Here is a 15920-nt window from a genome sequence, read left to right on the forward strand (position 1 = left end):
GAGGAAGCTCTACGTCATTTCCAAGCTTCACTCTTCTATTGGATTTCCCCTGAAGTCTAGTGCCAGCGCAGCAAGTTACTGAGATCCTCTTTATGCCAAGGAATCTGCTCGTAGATGCTAGCCTATTCATTCAAAGGAGGATTGCAGGAAAGAAAGGAAAGATTGTTAGATTAACTTTTTTAATTAAAAAAACTAACTGTGCTTTTAATGTTTCTATTCATCGAAATAAAACATTGCAAATCCAGCTTTGACAGTTTGCAAAGATAATGGCGATATAGAACATAGAACAACATAGCACAAGAACAGGCCCTTTGGCCCACAATGTCTGCCTAACAAGACCAAATCTTAGTGTGGAGGAAAGAACTGCAGATGCTGGTTTAAATCGAAGATAGACACAAAATGCTGGAGTTCAGTTCAGTTCTGAAGAAGGGTCTCGACCTGAAAAGTAAACCCATTCTCTCCAGAGATGCTGCCTGTCCTGCTAAGTTACTCCAGCATTTTGTGTCTAAGACCAAATCTTATTTGGATGCACATGATCCATATCCCTCCATTCCCTGCATATCCAAATGCCTATCCAAAAGTCCCTTAAATGCTACAATAGTAGCTGCTTCAACAACCACCACTGGCAGCATGTCCCAGGCACTCAACTCTCCCTGTGTAAAAAAAACTTGGCCCACACATCTCCTTTAAACTTTGCTCCTCACTTTAAAGTTATGCCCTCTAATATTTGGTTTTTTCTATCCTGGAAAAAGGTTCTCACTGTCCTTATTTATGCCTCACATAATTTTCTATTGGTCTATCAAGTCTCCTTGCAAACTCTGATGTTCCAGAGAAAACAATCAAAGTCTGTCCACCCTGTCCCTGTAGCTAGTACGCCCTAATCTTACCAACATTCTGGTAAAGCTTTGCACCCTTTACAAAGCCTCCATGTCCTTCCTGTAATGGGGTGACCAGAACTGCATGCAATACTCCAAATACGGCCCAACCAAAATCCTATAAAACTGCATTATGACCTCCTGACTCTTATATTCAATGCCTTGGCCTGTAAAAGCAAGCACATCATATGCCTTTACCACTCTATCTACTTGTGTTGCCACTTTCAGGGAGTTATGGACCTAGACCCCAAGATCCCTCTGTGCACCAGTGCAATTAAGAGTCATGCCATTAATTATACATTTTCCCCTTACATTTGATCTTCTAAAGTGCAATACCTCATAACTGCTTGCATTAAATTTGCATCTGCCATTTATCGGCCCATTTCTGTAGCCCTATCTATATCCCGTTGTATATTTTGACAGATTTCCTCACATTGTGCGACCCCAGCAATTTGGTGTCATCTGCAAACTTACTAACCAAATCGTCCACGTTGTCAACCAAGTAATTTATATATATCACAAACAGGAGAGGCCCCAGCACAGATCCCTGTGGAATCCCTGGCCATAGGCCTCCAGCCTGGATATTGTCTTTCTACCACAACCGTCTGTCTTTTATCAGTATGCCAGTGCTGAATCCATATAACTAAATCACCATTAATTCCATGCATTTAAGTTTTCTTAATCAGTCCACCTCGGGAGACTTTATCAAATCCCTTACTAAAATCCAGCACTTTACCCTCATTGATGACCTTTGTCAAAAGGTGCTGGCTCAAAGGGCCAAATAGCCGCCTCCTGCACCTATTTTCTATGTTTCATCTCCTCAAAAATTTCGATCAGGTTAGTGAGACATGACCTGCCATGTGCAAAAATGTGTAGGAAAGAACTGCAGATGCTGGTTTAAATCGAAGGTAGACACAACATGCTGAAGTAACTCAGCGAGACAGGCAGCATCTCTGGAGAGAAGGAATCAAGACCCTTCTTCAGACTGATGTCAGGGGAGTGGGTGGTGCAGAGAAAACGTAATCGGAGCCAGTAAGACTGGTGTGAGAACTGGGAAAGGGGAGGGGATGGAGAGAGAGGGAAAGCAAGGGCTACTTGAAGTTAGAGAAGTCAATGTTCATATCGCTGGGGTGTAAGGTACCCAAGCAAAATATGAGGTGCTGCTTCTCCAATTTGCACTAGGCCTCAATCTGACAATGGAGGAGGCCCAGGACAGAAATGTCAGATTGGGAATGGGAGTTAAAATGCGGAGCAAACATGAGATCAGGTAGGTTTAGGTCGACTGAGTGAAAACCATGCTGGCTGTCCTTAATTACCCCATTCTCTTCCAAATGGGAGTAAATTCTATCCTGAAGAATCCTCTCCAATAGCTTCCTGACCACTGACATGGGGCTCACCGTTTATACTTCCCTGGATTTTCTTTACTTCTCTTAAATAATGGAACAACATTAGCAACCCTTCAGTTCTCTTGCACCTCGCCGGTGGCTAGAGAAGATCTTTGTCAAGTCTCCAGCAATCTACTCTGTTGCCTTGCTTAATTACCTGGAATAGATTCCTTCTATGGGGATTTATGCACCATAATGCTCTTCACAAGTCCATCTCCTCGTTCTTAACCTCAAACTGCCCTTGCATATTAGTATTCTCCACAGTGATCTTACTATCCACCATGACCTCCTTGGTGAAATCAGAATTAAAGTACTCGTTTAGGACCGTGCCTACATCTGCAGACTCCAAGCACAAATTCCCTTCTTGATCCTTGAGTTGTCCAATCTTCTCCCTGATTACACTCTTGTTTTTAATGTAGGTATAAAAAGCTTTGGGATTCTCTTCATACCGACTCACCAAACCATTTTGTGGCCCCTTGTGACCCCTCTAATCGCCAACTTGAGTTCTTTCCTTTTTTCTTTACATTCCTCAAAGACCCTGTTCCCATCCTCTTGAACTCATTCTCATGAACTTCCTTCTTTTTGACTAGGTTTTCTCATTACTCATCCAAGGCTCCCTTACTTTGCCATCTTTATCCCTTCTTACTGGGACACGGCAGTTCTAAACTTCGATCAACTGACCTTTAAACAGTTCCCATATGCGGATGTGGACTTACCTCATGACAACTGCTTCCAATATACCCTCCCGAGTTCCTGCCTAATAATGTTGTAGTTTGCTTTACTACAGTTTAGTACCTTTCCGCAAGGTCCTTCTCTCTATTCAAAACATTCATAAAACATATGAAGTTGTGATCACTGCCATCCTCTTGTTCTTTATTGTTTACGAAGAACACCATTTTGAAGAATTTGGGAAATGCAGTATTCAGTGTGGCTGCTCAATTTTCAGTGCATTTTTTAAATGTTCTTACTTGCCTGTCTGAAGAGATTTGCATATATTGAACTGGTTGATTGATCCCTCACACCATAACACCTCATAGTTTGAAAGGATTGTGGATATGAACTTGCAAACAATTACAGCAATATATCACTGTGGAATCATAAGTTGAAATGGAATTATTTTATATTTTACGGATGCACAATTATATCAAGCTGTTTTTATTTATTTTAGTCTGTCACGGATATCTCATGGAAGAAATCAATTGGTTCATTGGTTTCGGCTGGTGTCCTGAGCCATATGAACATTAGGAAGAACCAAGATGAAGGTGATTTTAAAATTTGGCTTATTTTTTGCTTTATTTTGTAAGAACACAAATAAATTCCATAAATTGTATAAAACATCTTAATATATCTGCAACAAGTTGTAAAGCAAATACCAACATAAAATCATTTTTGAGTATATTTACTCTATGGACTTACGTAAGGGTTACGTCCCATGGAGTCTTGCATATGTCAGTGTTACACAAGTCGGAAACGTAAGTGCTACTGTGCAAGCAAAAACATTTGATTTGACGTAGAGAGCACGTGGGAGCTTCGCGGTGGACCCTTTATGTGGGAACTCCGAGGTGGACACTGTGTGGGGGCTCCGAGGTGTTCACTCTGTGTGGGAGCTCCGACTTGGAGACCACGTGGGAGCTCCGAGCCGACCAAGTGGATGTCAGTGGGCGTAAAGAATGGCTTACATAAGTGCAAGTTTACGCAAGTCACCAATTAAGTCGGGGAGTAACTATAAAAAAACAATTAATGCCATACTACTCTCTGTGTTACCAGTTCTTTTATTGCATGGTTTTGCATCAACAAATCCCCATGTCCATATTCACACAATTGTGGGTGACTATGAAAGCTACAGGGCTAGGATTTTTTGAAATTATCATGCAAAAGAAAAGTTCTGTAGCCTCGAAGTCTCCCACTTAAGCCATGAGGTTCATTCCAAAAGGTTGTTCAGGTTAATCCAACTTTTAAGCTCAGTCTTTAACCTAGTAGGTTACAGCAGTCCATATGCTCACCCTGGTAATTTTTCAAAATGGTAAATGTTTCTTCCTCCACCACAGAAGCTCCAGACCACCAACACATGCTTTGTAAATGGAAATTCTTTCCTCAACTTCCGCCTAATCTTTCTACTCATCACCCCCTTGCCTTCTTGTTATTGCCCGCCCTACTAAGGGAAATGTATCTACCTTATTCACCACAGATAGCTCTATCGTATCATTATGCACCATGATTTCATTTCAACTTCACCTTTAATTTATAAAATAAATTAAGTCTCAGCAGTCATTTCTCGTAGCTAAATAATCCTAGCAAAGTCAACATCTGCATTACTTCAGCACAGTTACAATCCATGGTCTAACTGGTGCTTTACAGTTTTAATGTGACCTCACTGCTCTTGTATTCTATGCCTTGGCCAATAAGTTGTAGGTAGTCCGTATGCCATTTATTCAGTATTCAGTATTTATTTAATATCATTTTAACTGAGTACTTGCATACACAGATGAAACGAAAAAAACGTTTCTCGATCAGTTTCCATTCAGTGTAATTAATAAAAACAGGATAAATACATAGAGCTTTAAAAAGATTTAAATTACCATATCTAAAAACAGAAAATAGGCCTAAAATTTACAATAAAATAAAAACAGACATTCTGACCGACAGTGGCTTTGCTTTGACAGGTGCCTAGCTGTCAAAGTATGGGCGAAGTTGAATGTGTTGGTGAACGATATATGGGGAGGGGACACAGTCCGTTAACCAGTCTTATTGCCTGTGGGAAGAAGCTGTGTAGCATCCTGCTGGTTTTGCACCTGATGCTCCTGTACCTCTTCCCAGGTGGCAGAATGGAGAAGATGTGGTGTGATGGATGATAGGGGTCCTTGATAATGGAGATGGCTCTGCTGATGCTCCGCTTCTTATAGATCTCCAACAGGAAAGGGAGTGGGGCACCAATGATCCTGCTGGCTGTCTTCACTATCCTGTTGAGTTGATTTTGCTCATAAGCCTTTCAGCTCCCAAACCAGGAAGTGATGCCATAGGTCAATATAGTCTCGATGGTGCCCCTGTAGAAGGTCCTTAGATGAACAGTAGGGAGACCTGCTTTCCTTAGTCTCCGGAGAGGGTGGCCGCTGCTGAGCTCTTTTGATCACTGCTGTGGTGTTGGTCGTAGAGGTCAGGTCATCCGCCAGGTGGAGTCATAAGAACTTCACACTGCTGACCCTCTCCACAGCAGCTCCATCAATATGCAGCGGAGTGTGATGTTGTTTTCCAGCCCTCCTGAAGTCGATCACCATTTCCTTAGTCTTAACATTTTAACAGTGGCTGTAATCTTCAAGATTCCTTTGTATTACCATTCTTTTTGGCATCTAATTTATATTGCGTATTCTCTTGCTGTCATATTGTTCTTCCGTGGCTGACGTGGCTTAAATCCATTTATGTACCTTTGACCTATATAACTCTCAACCTATCTATCTCAAATCCTCCTGATTGCCTAAAAGTTGATCTCCAAACTTAGATTATGCCTGAAACGCCAGATTCGGCAAACAGTGAAATAGCTATTAAGTTTATCATTTTCCCTTAATATCTTCAAATCCTGGCCTCCCCTTAATAAATTTGTAAAAGCCAAGTTAATTATTTTCTGCACCTTCCCATGACATTGGAAAGACTTATTTTCATGAATATTACATCTCCGGACCTTCATAGTCCTTTGTTATTTGCCATTAGAAAATACTGTGATTTGTCCTTTAATATAACCGAAAGTTTGGTACTGAGTGGGTAAGGGAAATACAGATAATGAAACGGGTGCTTAACGGATGAGTAGAAAGATTAGGCGGAAGTTGAGGAAAGAATTTCCATTTACAAAGCATGTGTTGGTGGTCTGGAGCTTCTGTGGTGGAGGAAGAAACACTGGGCAGGATAGGTGAATCCATAGTTGAAGAAAAGAGAAATTATATTGGAAGTTCTATATGCAGGGCAGCATCTGAATTAATAGAACAGGGACTCTTTGGTAAAAGCAGTACAGAAGAAAATGTAGTCAAGGTAGCTGTTAGGGGTAGGGGGTAATGGATAGTAGTCTGTTCTCTAAACTGGAGGTAGAAAAGTCGAGGAAGGAAATAATTTCAGAGATGGATCACATGAAGATGAGTATCAATAAATTTGATAAAATTTTTTAATTCAGGTTGAGACTACTGATACAGTCAGCATTGTACTAGAAAAATAAATGAGGAAGATGACAAGACAAAACTGAAACAAAGAATATTCCACGTATGTGACAAAAGAACATCCATAGTGTGGGCAAATTGATTCCCAGAGCAATGTGTTTTACTTGAAGGAAATGGAATCAAAGGGAATACTGTTCCATGTGAGAATACCGTCTGCCAGGCAGAAGAGGGTAGTTGTCGATGGGCACATAGTGCTGGAGCAAATCAGCGGGTCAGGCAGCATTACTGGCAAAAAGTAACATGTGATGTTTTGGATTGGAACCCTTTAAACTGAAAGTAGAGGGGGTGGAACTGGATGTAGGTAAAGGCCAGAATAAATCAGGGCCAGCAACAGATGACCAAGGAAGGGTGGAGCCTGTAATGGCCTATTGTTGGCTGAGGAAGAGGAAATAACGCAGAGATACAGGGTTGCGAAAAGTGGAACTAGTAGAATGACTAGGGTGGGGGAGGTGGAAGAGAGGGAATGCAGGGGTTATTTGATGCTGGGTAAACTGCCCAAGCATAATATGGGGTGCTATTCCCCCAATTTGCGTGTGGAGTAGGCCCAGGACAGAAAGGTCAGTGTGGGAATGAGAGGGGAAGATAAAGTACTAGAGCAACTAACCAGGAGATCGCCAAAAGCAAAGAAGGGTTCCAACCCAAAATGTCACCTGTTACCTTTCTCCTGAGATGCTGCCTAACCCGCTTAGTTGCTCCAGTACTTTGTGTCTATCTTTGGTATAAACCAGCATCTGCAGTTCCTTCCTACATATAGTTGTGGTTGGGTGTCACACACTCTCTAACCACCTCCCACACACACAGGGGAGGGGAAGGGGGAGGGAGAGGGGGGAGAGCGGGCTGCTGGGCCCACGGCGAGCGGGTTGCGGAGCCTCGAGCGAGGCTCGATCTGAGGGCGCGATCTGAGGACGGTCAAAAGCAGCGGAGGGCCGGCCGATTGTGAGGGGAAGCTCACTCACCTAGACGATTGGGCGGGGGAGACAGAGAGGAAGTCGTCCCCCGTGATGGCCAGAGATCGCCAGGTGGGATCGGGATCACCAGCGTGGAAAAGGCGTGATGATTCCCCTAGTCCCTGCGATCGACGGAGGAATCGCAGGTCTCCATAGACGGCCTGTCCCAGAGGGAGTAATAGCCGTCACGGCCACTTTCCCACCGCGCAGTGATAACGACCGCCGCCGCCATGTTCTAGAACTTCAAGGAGCCCAGCGGTGCGAGCAGCACGACCTGAGCAACAGTGACAAATTTAAAGAAGTGAAAGTTAAGAAGCCAAGAAGTACAGAAAACAGAACAGGGGTGACGTCACTCGCAGCGCAAGCAGCGGCAGGCAGTCAGATCCATTGTGACTTCATCAGCGAGACCATCTCGTTTATTTTCTAATTTATTTGGAATTTTTGAACATTTTTACAAATAACTCGAGAAATAATGCATGAAATTTTCAGATAAGGCGATTTTTGACATCATGGCGTAAATCTCTATCAGAATATGTAAAATTTTCACCGTTAGCGCGTCGTGGTTTCGAGGCGATGTGAAACTCACACGAACATCACACAAATATATACAGATCCAAGATCAGAGTTTAATAAGTATAGAGATATGGCTAGCTGGAAGTGCGTTAGAATAGTCAAGTTCTGCTCGTTCTACCTGTATAGCCACATTGCCCAATCATTCCAGGATATCCTCCCCAAGTCCAGTTGTAATACTTTCCCTGATCAGCAGTGCTGCATTCCCTTTCCTTTTGTACTCCAATCTGTCACGCCTGAAACTTTTATACCCTGGAATACTGGGCTACCAGTTCTGCTCTTTCCTCAAACTCGCCTTCCATGAATGCAGCAGTATCATAATCCCTTGTGCTGATCCATGCACTCAGCTCATCCGTCTTACCAGCTAGGCTCCTTGCACTAAAATAAATGCAGTTAAGCCTGCCTGCCTGAGCATACTTCCCCATATATCTGCCTGCTCTACCAGCTGGCCAATTGGACGCAATTTTCAACATTTTAATTTTGTTTCCACACCTGCTGCACTGCAGTTCTGGGTGCCACACACTTGTCTCATTGTACAAACCATTCCAACCAACATTATGAAAGGATACTAATGGAAAATGTCAAAAGTAAGTGATAACATTAAGTAATATCATGCCAACATTTTTCATGTCATTCCGCTTAAAATAATGGTAACTTTGAATGTTTGGAGAGGAGTAATTTAAGTGTCCTCCTAACATTCATCAGTAGCAGCATCATCTTAATATTTAACAGATTAATAGCCCACGGTAACCAAGAAATCATATAATAGTTTGCTGTAAAGACCCCTCATACGTCATTGAGGGGTACAGGATTAGACAAGTATTGGTGTGACAGATGGTGCACACAGTAAGAGGAACCCAAGAGAAATGGAGAAAAATAACCTGCAGAAACTGATATTATTTAACAAGGATATGTAATTGCTACTTATGAGGATAATAATGTCAGACAGACAGATGGATTCTTCAATGGCACCTTTGATCAGGAGGCTTTGCCGTGGGAAAAGCATAATTCAGTTGATGGAGAGAATTCAACAAATGAAAGATGATTAGAAAGCTCCTAATTAAACAGGGACAAGAGGCCCCAACGGAATGCCTCCTAAATGGTGCCAGAGTAAAGGTGATGTTGAATTGGCTTGATTCAAGCAGCAGGGAGATGGTGTGAGCCAGAGGTGGCAGGGGCAGCTGTCGGTAGGTCTGCCCGCTATAACCAAAACTTGTTATAAAGAGGTAAGTTAAAACAAAGGTTACTGTATTATAATAGTGTAGGCTGACTGGCAGCAACATCCTCTGAAGACGTGAAGGTGAAGGCACATTCGACTGATTCACAGTGCCCTCCATAATGTTTGGGACAAAGACCCATAATTTATTTATTTGCCTTTGTACTCCACAATTTGAGATTTGTAATAGAAAAAATCACATGTGGTTAAAGTGCACATTGTCAGATTTTAATATGTACAGAGGGAAATAAATAAATGATGGGTCTTTGTCCCAAACATTATGGATGGCAGTGTATTTTTGCTCTATCGTATTGCTGTTTATAGTTAATGTTTTACACTGAAATTTGATATTTATTATGTAGAAAGGTTTGGGGATGGCAGATATCTAGACAATTTATTTAAAGGTTTATGCATGAAACAGCAGCATGTGATGTGGAGTAATGTGCTTTTAATGACCCATTCTCATGTAACTGCCGTATTTATGCACGTATTCTCCATGGATGCTGGATAGCTGAGAGTATACTTATATTTGACTTGCACAAACAGCAATATTTTAAACGACCATCCTTACGAAACTTTTTTTATTTCCGAAAGAAAAGCAAGGTGGCATGCCTTCATGCCTATCATCCAGTTGCTTTGACATGCACCATCAGGAAAGACTTCGAGAGGCTGGTCAAGACACTCATTAACACCAACCTACCAGAGATCCTTGATCCTTAGCAACAGGTCCGCAGCAGACGACATCTCTCTGGCCATACACTAATCGCTGAAACTTCTAGATAACAAGGACACCAATGTCAGATTCCTACTGAATGACGCAGGGAACTGCAAATGCTTGTTTATGACAATTCCGTTCAGATATTTTTCTTATTGCAAATCATAGTTTTGAAGGTTTGCTCCTTCGTCAAATATACATTATGTCCTCAAACGGATTAAGAAAAAAATGGATGAGTAATCTAGAGGACCCACAAATTGTAGGTAATCAAATAAATCTGAATGAGAGCTATTAATTCTGAGTGGCATCATATCAGTAATATTTTTCATTTCCATTAACTTTTAGTGACCAAATAAAGTAGAGTTAATTTTCAAGTACAATAAGGTAGAGAGAGGTCCATTGCAAAGCTCGCTTATAGCAGCATCACAGTCAAGTAGCCTGGAAACAACAAACACAACATAAATTATGCAAATACGCTGAAAAAAAAAAGACTGAGCAAACAAGACATTAATGTAACAGCACATTTAGAAACAAGTCAATGGTAGTGCAAGAAGTGATCCATAGTGCTCTGTTGCCAATGTGGGATTAGTGTTGTGCAGGTAAGTTTAAGAACCTGATGGTTGTAGGAAAGTAGCTCTACCAAAACTTGATGTTGCAGACCTTCAGGCTAATGTATCTCCTGCCCAAAAGTAGCAGTGAGAAGAAGGCATGGCCTGAATGGCGGGATTCTTGAGGCAGAACCTCACAAATGCTTTGATTGTGGGGAAGATTGCCCACGATAGACCTGGCTGTGCCAACCACTCTACAGCTTGTATTCCTGTGCGTTGGAATTGCGTGCCAGGCCATGATGCAGCCAGTCAGGTTACTTTCCAATGTGCACCTGTGGAATTTTGTCAGAATATTCAGTAACATGCTGAATCTCCTGAAACTTTGAAGAAAGCTGAGGTGCCTTCTTTTGTTTACATCTATGTGCTGAGCCCGGGACAATTCATCCAAGATGTGAATGCTCAGGAATTTAGTGTTGCTACTTCCCCTTCTGAAGTCAGTAATTAGTTCCTGGCTTTTGTTGACATTGAATGAAAGGTTCTTTGGCACCACTCAGTCATGCACATCACCTGTAGGTGTTTTACTCATTTTGGTATGTTACGTGAAACAGAGCTTTCTGTCTCTCCCTTCGGGGGAATGCGACTTTTTTGTCGTATCCCCCTTCTCTTCCCCCGTCTGCGCTGAGGCCTAATGGCGGAGCTGGCGGCCTCCAACCTGCGACCGACCTCGAGGGTCCGGAGGTAGAGCCAGCCAGGACTCACCAACGCGAGGCTGGCCGTCTTCGAGCTGTGGCGACGTCCGGGTAGCGGCACGACTCGGCACTCCGGTGAGGGTGGACAGCGCGGGGCTGAGACACTCTCGTGTGAGCGGACCGGCTACCGGCTGGAAGGCGCTCCCGTGTGAGCAGCCCGGTGCGGGGCTGAGACGCTGCCGTGTGGGTGGCCTGGCTACCGGCTGGAAGGCGCTCCGGTGAGGGCGGACCGGCTCCCGGCTGGAAGGTGCTCCCGTGGGGGCAGCCCGGTGCGGGGCTGAGACGCTGCCTTGTGGGCGGCCCGGTGCGGGGCGGAGACGGTGCTCCGGCGGCTGAGGCAGCGGCGACCTGGATCCGGGGCTCGGCCGCGGGCCAGTGGAGGACAATGTCGGGAGCTCGCAGGTCACAGGCTGGTGCCTGTTTTCCGGAGCACCCGTTGCAACAGCTGCGGGCAGCTTCGACCACCCCCGGGCCGCGGAGCTTGAACCGCGGGACTGATACCATCGCCCGGTGGGGTATCGCCTCGGCGCAGAGGGAGAAGAGGAGGGAAGAGACAGTAACTCTAAGACTTTTGCCTCCATCACAGTGAGGAGGTGTTTGGTGAACTCACTGTGGTGGATGTTAATTTGTGTTTATTGTGTTTTGTTATTATTACATGTATGGCTGCAGGCAACAGCATTTCGTTCAGACCGGAAGGTCTGAATGACAAATAAAGGATTCAATTCAATTCGATTCCAGTTAAAATGTATTCAGTGGATATGCGCATAGGAATAAATGAAGATGGTTGAGAGAGGATTGTGTCTAGTGTGGACAACCTTTACCAAATGACTTCTCAATAAAAGCAAATACAATTTTTTTTAAAAGCAAGGCTTTTATTGAACAGTAATTTATTTCTACATTATTTCCTGAAACCTGCTATAGGACATAAATTTCTATATTTTGGCTGAATATATATGGCACTTGTATTTTGACAACATGTTGATTTTTGTTACACAGATGACTCAAACTGGGACTCTGAAAGTGCTTCCGATAAAAACGTATCACCAACTAAGTTGCCTTGTGATAAGCAAATGAGGAAAGTTGGCAAAATGGCTCTCCAAACACCAAATGAAGAATTGTCCAATATTGACACCCCAATAAACAAACCAAAAACACCATCTGAAGAGATTGTTTGTGACTTGAGACCACCAGAGTCTGAAGGCTCAGCTGACTCATTGAAACCTAAGTTGTCTTCATATTTGTCAACACAAAATCAACTTCCTGCTGAGCTTCAGCATAGAAGTGACATAAATGCCAAAACGAAAAATGGAAATGGTATGTATAATCCACAACTTGTCTTTTAATACTAAACTATAGACAATATTTATTCTCAAATGCAAACTTGTACAAGTCGTCTCCAGGTTACAACAGGATTCCATTTCTCTGAACTGTTTGTAACCTGAACAATTCGCAATCCAAAATGCAGCAGTAATCCAAATTCCCACAATGCAATGATGCCTGCAGCTATACAGTAGTTGGCAAATCCATCCCTCCCGATCTCCAAGCACTCATTCCTATGTACAAGTTGTATATACAGTGGCTTGCAAAAGTATTCATACCCCTTGAACTTTTCCACATTTTGTCACGTTACAACCACAAACGTAAATGTATTTTATTGGGATTTTATGTGATAGACCAACACAAAGTGGCGCATAATTGTGAAGTGGAAGGAAAATGATACATGGTTTTCAAATTTTTTTACAAATAAAAAACTGAAAAGTGTGGCGTGCAAAGTATTCAGCCCCCTTTACTCTGATACCCCTAAATAAAATCCAGTGCAACCAATTGCCTTCAGAAGTCACCTAATTAGTAAATAGAGTCCACTTGTGTGTAATCTAATCTCAGTATAAATACAGCTGTTCTGTGAAGGCCTCAGAGGTTTGTTAGAGAACATTAGTGAACAAACAGCATAATGAAGCCCAAGGAACACACCAGACAGGTCAGGGATAAAGTTGTGGAGAAGTTTAAAGCAGGGTTAGGTTATAAAAAAAATATCCCAAGCTTTGAACATCTCACGGAGCACTGTTCAATCCATCATCCGAAAATGGAAAGAGTATGGCACAACTGCAAACCTACCAAGCGATGGCCGTCCACCTAAACTGACAGGCCAGGCAAGGAGAGCATTAATCAGAGAAACAGCCAAGGCCCATGGTAACTCTGGAGGAGCTGTAGAGATCCACAGCTCAGGTGGGAGAATCTGTCCACAGGACAACTATTAGTCGTGCACTCCACAAATCGGGCCTTTATGGAAGAGTGGCAAGACGAAAGCCATTGTTGAAAAAAAGCCATAAAAAGTCCCGTTTGCAGTTTGCCACAAGCCATGTGGGGGACACAGCAAACATGTGGAGGAAGGTGCTCTGGTCAGATGAGACCAAAATTGAAGATTTTGGCCTAAATGCAAAACACTATGTGTGGCGCAAAACTAACACTGCACATCACCCTGAACACACCATCCCCACTGTGAAACATGGTGGTGGCAGCATCATGCTGTGGGGATGCTTTTCTTCAGCAGGGACAGGGAAGCTGGTTAGAGTTGATGGGAAGATGGATGGAGCCAAATACAAGTCAATCTGGGAAGAAAACCTGTTAGAGTCTGCAAAAGACTTGAGACTGGGGCGGAGGTTCACCTTCCAGCAGGACAACGACCCTAAACATACAGCCAGAGCTACAATGGAATGGTTTAGATCAAAGCATATTCATGTGTTAGAATGGCCCAGTCAAAGTCCAGACCTAAATCCAATTGAGAATCTCTGGCAAGACTTGAAAATTGCTGTTCACAGACGCTCTCCATCCAATCTGACTGAGCTTGAGCTATTTTGCAAAGAAGAATGGGCAAAAATATCAGTCTCTAGACGTGCAAAGCTGGTAGAGACATACCCCAAAAGACTTGCAGCTGTAATTGCAGCGAAAGGTGGTTCTACAAAGTATTGACTCAGGGGGGCTGAATACTTTTGCACGCCACACTTTTCAGTTTTTTATTTGTAAAAAAATTTGAAAACCATGTATCATTTCCTTCCACTTCACAATTATGCACCACTTTGTGTTGGTCTATCACATAAAATCCCAATAAAATACATTTACGTTTGTGGTTGTAACGTGACAAAATGTGGAAAAGTTCAAGGGTATGAATACTTTTGCAAGCCACTGTAAATCAGATGTTCATAAGCTAGGAAGGACATATATTTATTCATAATATCTCCAGGTCACAAAACTTTGTTATTATGAGGAAAATGTCAATAGATTCCAAATCTGTCTGTTTAATTAAATAATGATATAGCTTATAACAAGCACTGCATTGCCACTCAAAGCTGTACTATGAATTTTCAGAACTGATTAAAGTAACCGAACTATAGTTCTCCTAATATAATTAAAATTTAGGTAATGTATTGCCAGTTTTAATTAACTATCTTTTAAAATAATTCTAAAAAAGTATGTTAGTATAATTATGAGCAAAACACAAAGTGCTTGCAGGTCGGGCAGCATCTGTGGAGAGAATGGATAGGCGATGTTTCAGGTTCGGACCCTTCTTCAGACTGATTGTGGTGGGAGTGGGGAAAGAACAAAGCCTGGCAATTGATAGGTGAATGTGGAGGCTGGTGGGGTGAAAGATGAGGATCAGGGGATCCTTGTTCCGTCCGGCGGGAGGGAGAGCGAGAGTAGAACAGCAGGAGACAGGAGACACCAATGAGGATTCATCTACAACAGCATAATTATCTTTCAAATGTTGGTGGATTGACAGTACTGGCAATTGTTTTATTCCTTTTTAATAAATTAACTCATGATGGTTACAAGGACAATAGGAATAAACATTTTATACCTAATCCTAAATATTCACAGGCCAAATATTTTGATTGTACCTTACGCCTTACAATCACCTTACCTTAATACCATAACATTTTAAGACTTTTAAATCAGACTTATTAGAAATTCTGCTTGCTTCTGGGGAAATGATTATCTGCAGAATATAAGAATCCTCAAGGTAAAAAGAGAAAACAATAGCCACAGGCCCCCACTTTTTTCAATAAGGGAAAACCTATCATTTTTTAAAACTGCACTTGAATATTGGTCCTGTGCTGCTTCATAAATAGAAAGCTGCCACTAATTAATAGGCTGATTGTTCATGCTGCTAAGTCGGCTAAATAGATATTAACCAATATGAGTGACAATAAAGAATGAAATGCCAGATGTATGAAACTTGACAATATTCGTTCCATAAAAATTAAACTGTCCGGAAGGTTATCCCCTAGATTCTTTCCATTTAATCACAAATATTTACAATCTATGTAAGAGTATATAAGAAAAGCTTTTAAAATTGTAGTGATACAATATTTTGTCAATATTTCTACAGTTTGTGAATGGCAGATGTCTCCAATTGAGGATAATAAAAAGGAAAATAATTCTGAATGGAAAAATGAGGTGAGATAATAATATATGATAGTAAGTTTATTAACTATCAGGCAAATCTGATCCTCTATTTTGTTTTAATTAAATAATTTTTTAATGCATGCAGACATTAAATATGCTACAGACTTTTTTAAAATATTCTTTGTGATTTGTCAGAAAGGCAAGCGTTTATTTCGCTTCATTAATAGCTCTCCAAAAAGGTGGCAAGCAATCACTTTGAACTACGGCAGTTGTTCTGATGAAGGCATTTCTGCAATGCTGTGAAGCAGA

At 42.1% G+C, this 15920-nt stretch overlaps 1 protein-coding gene across 2 annotated transcripts in view; it reads left to right on the forward strand.

Annotated features, from left to right (window-relative positions):
* LOC116984163 (ankyrin repeat domain-containing protein 26-like) overlaps window positions 1–15920 on the forward strand; it is a 132883-nt gene that overhangs the window by 49393 nt on the left and 67570 nt on the right. For both annotated transcript variants that reach the window (XM_033038303.1, XM_033038302.1), the window contains 3 exons: window positions 3429–3522; window positions 12204–12521; window positions 15595–15662. In XM_033038303.1, the coding sequence (XP_032894194.1) occupies window positions 3429–3522; window positions 12204–12521; window positions 15595–15662 (480 nt within the window). The remainder of the gene's footprint in view (window positions 1–3428; window positions 3523–12203; window positions 12522–15594; window positions 15663–15920) is intronic.

This window comes from Amblyraja radiata, chromosome 19 (genome assembly GCF_010909765.2).
Source record: "Amblyraja radiata isolate CabotCenter1 chromosome 19, sAmbRad1.1.pri, whole genome shotgun sequence".
NCBI lineage: Eukaryota > Metazoa > Chordata > Chondrichthyes > Rajiformes > Rajidae > Amblyraja > Amblyraja radiata.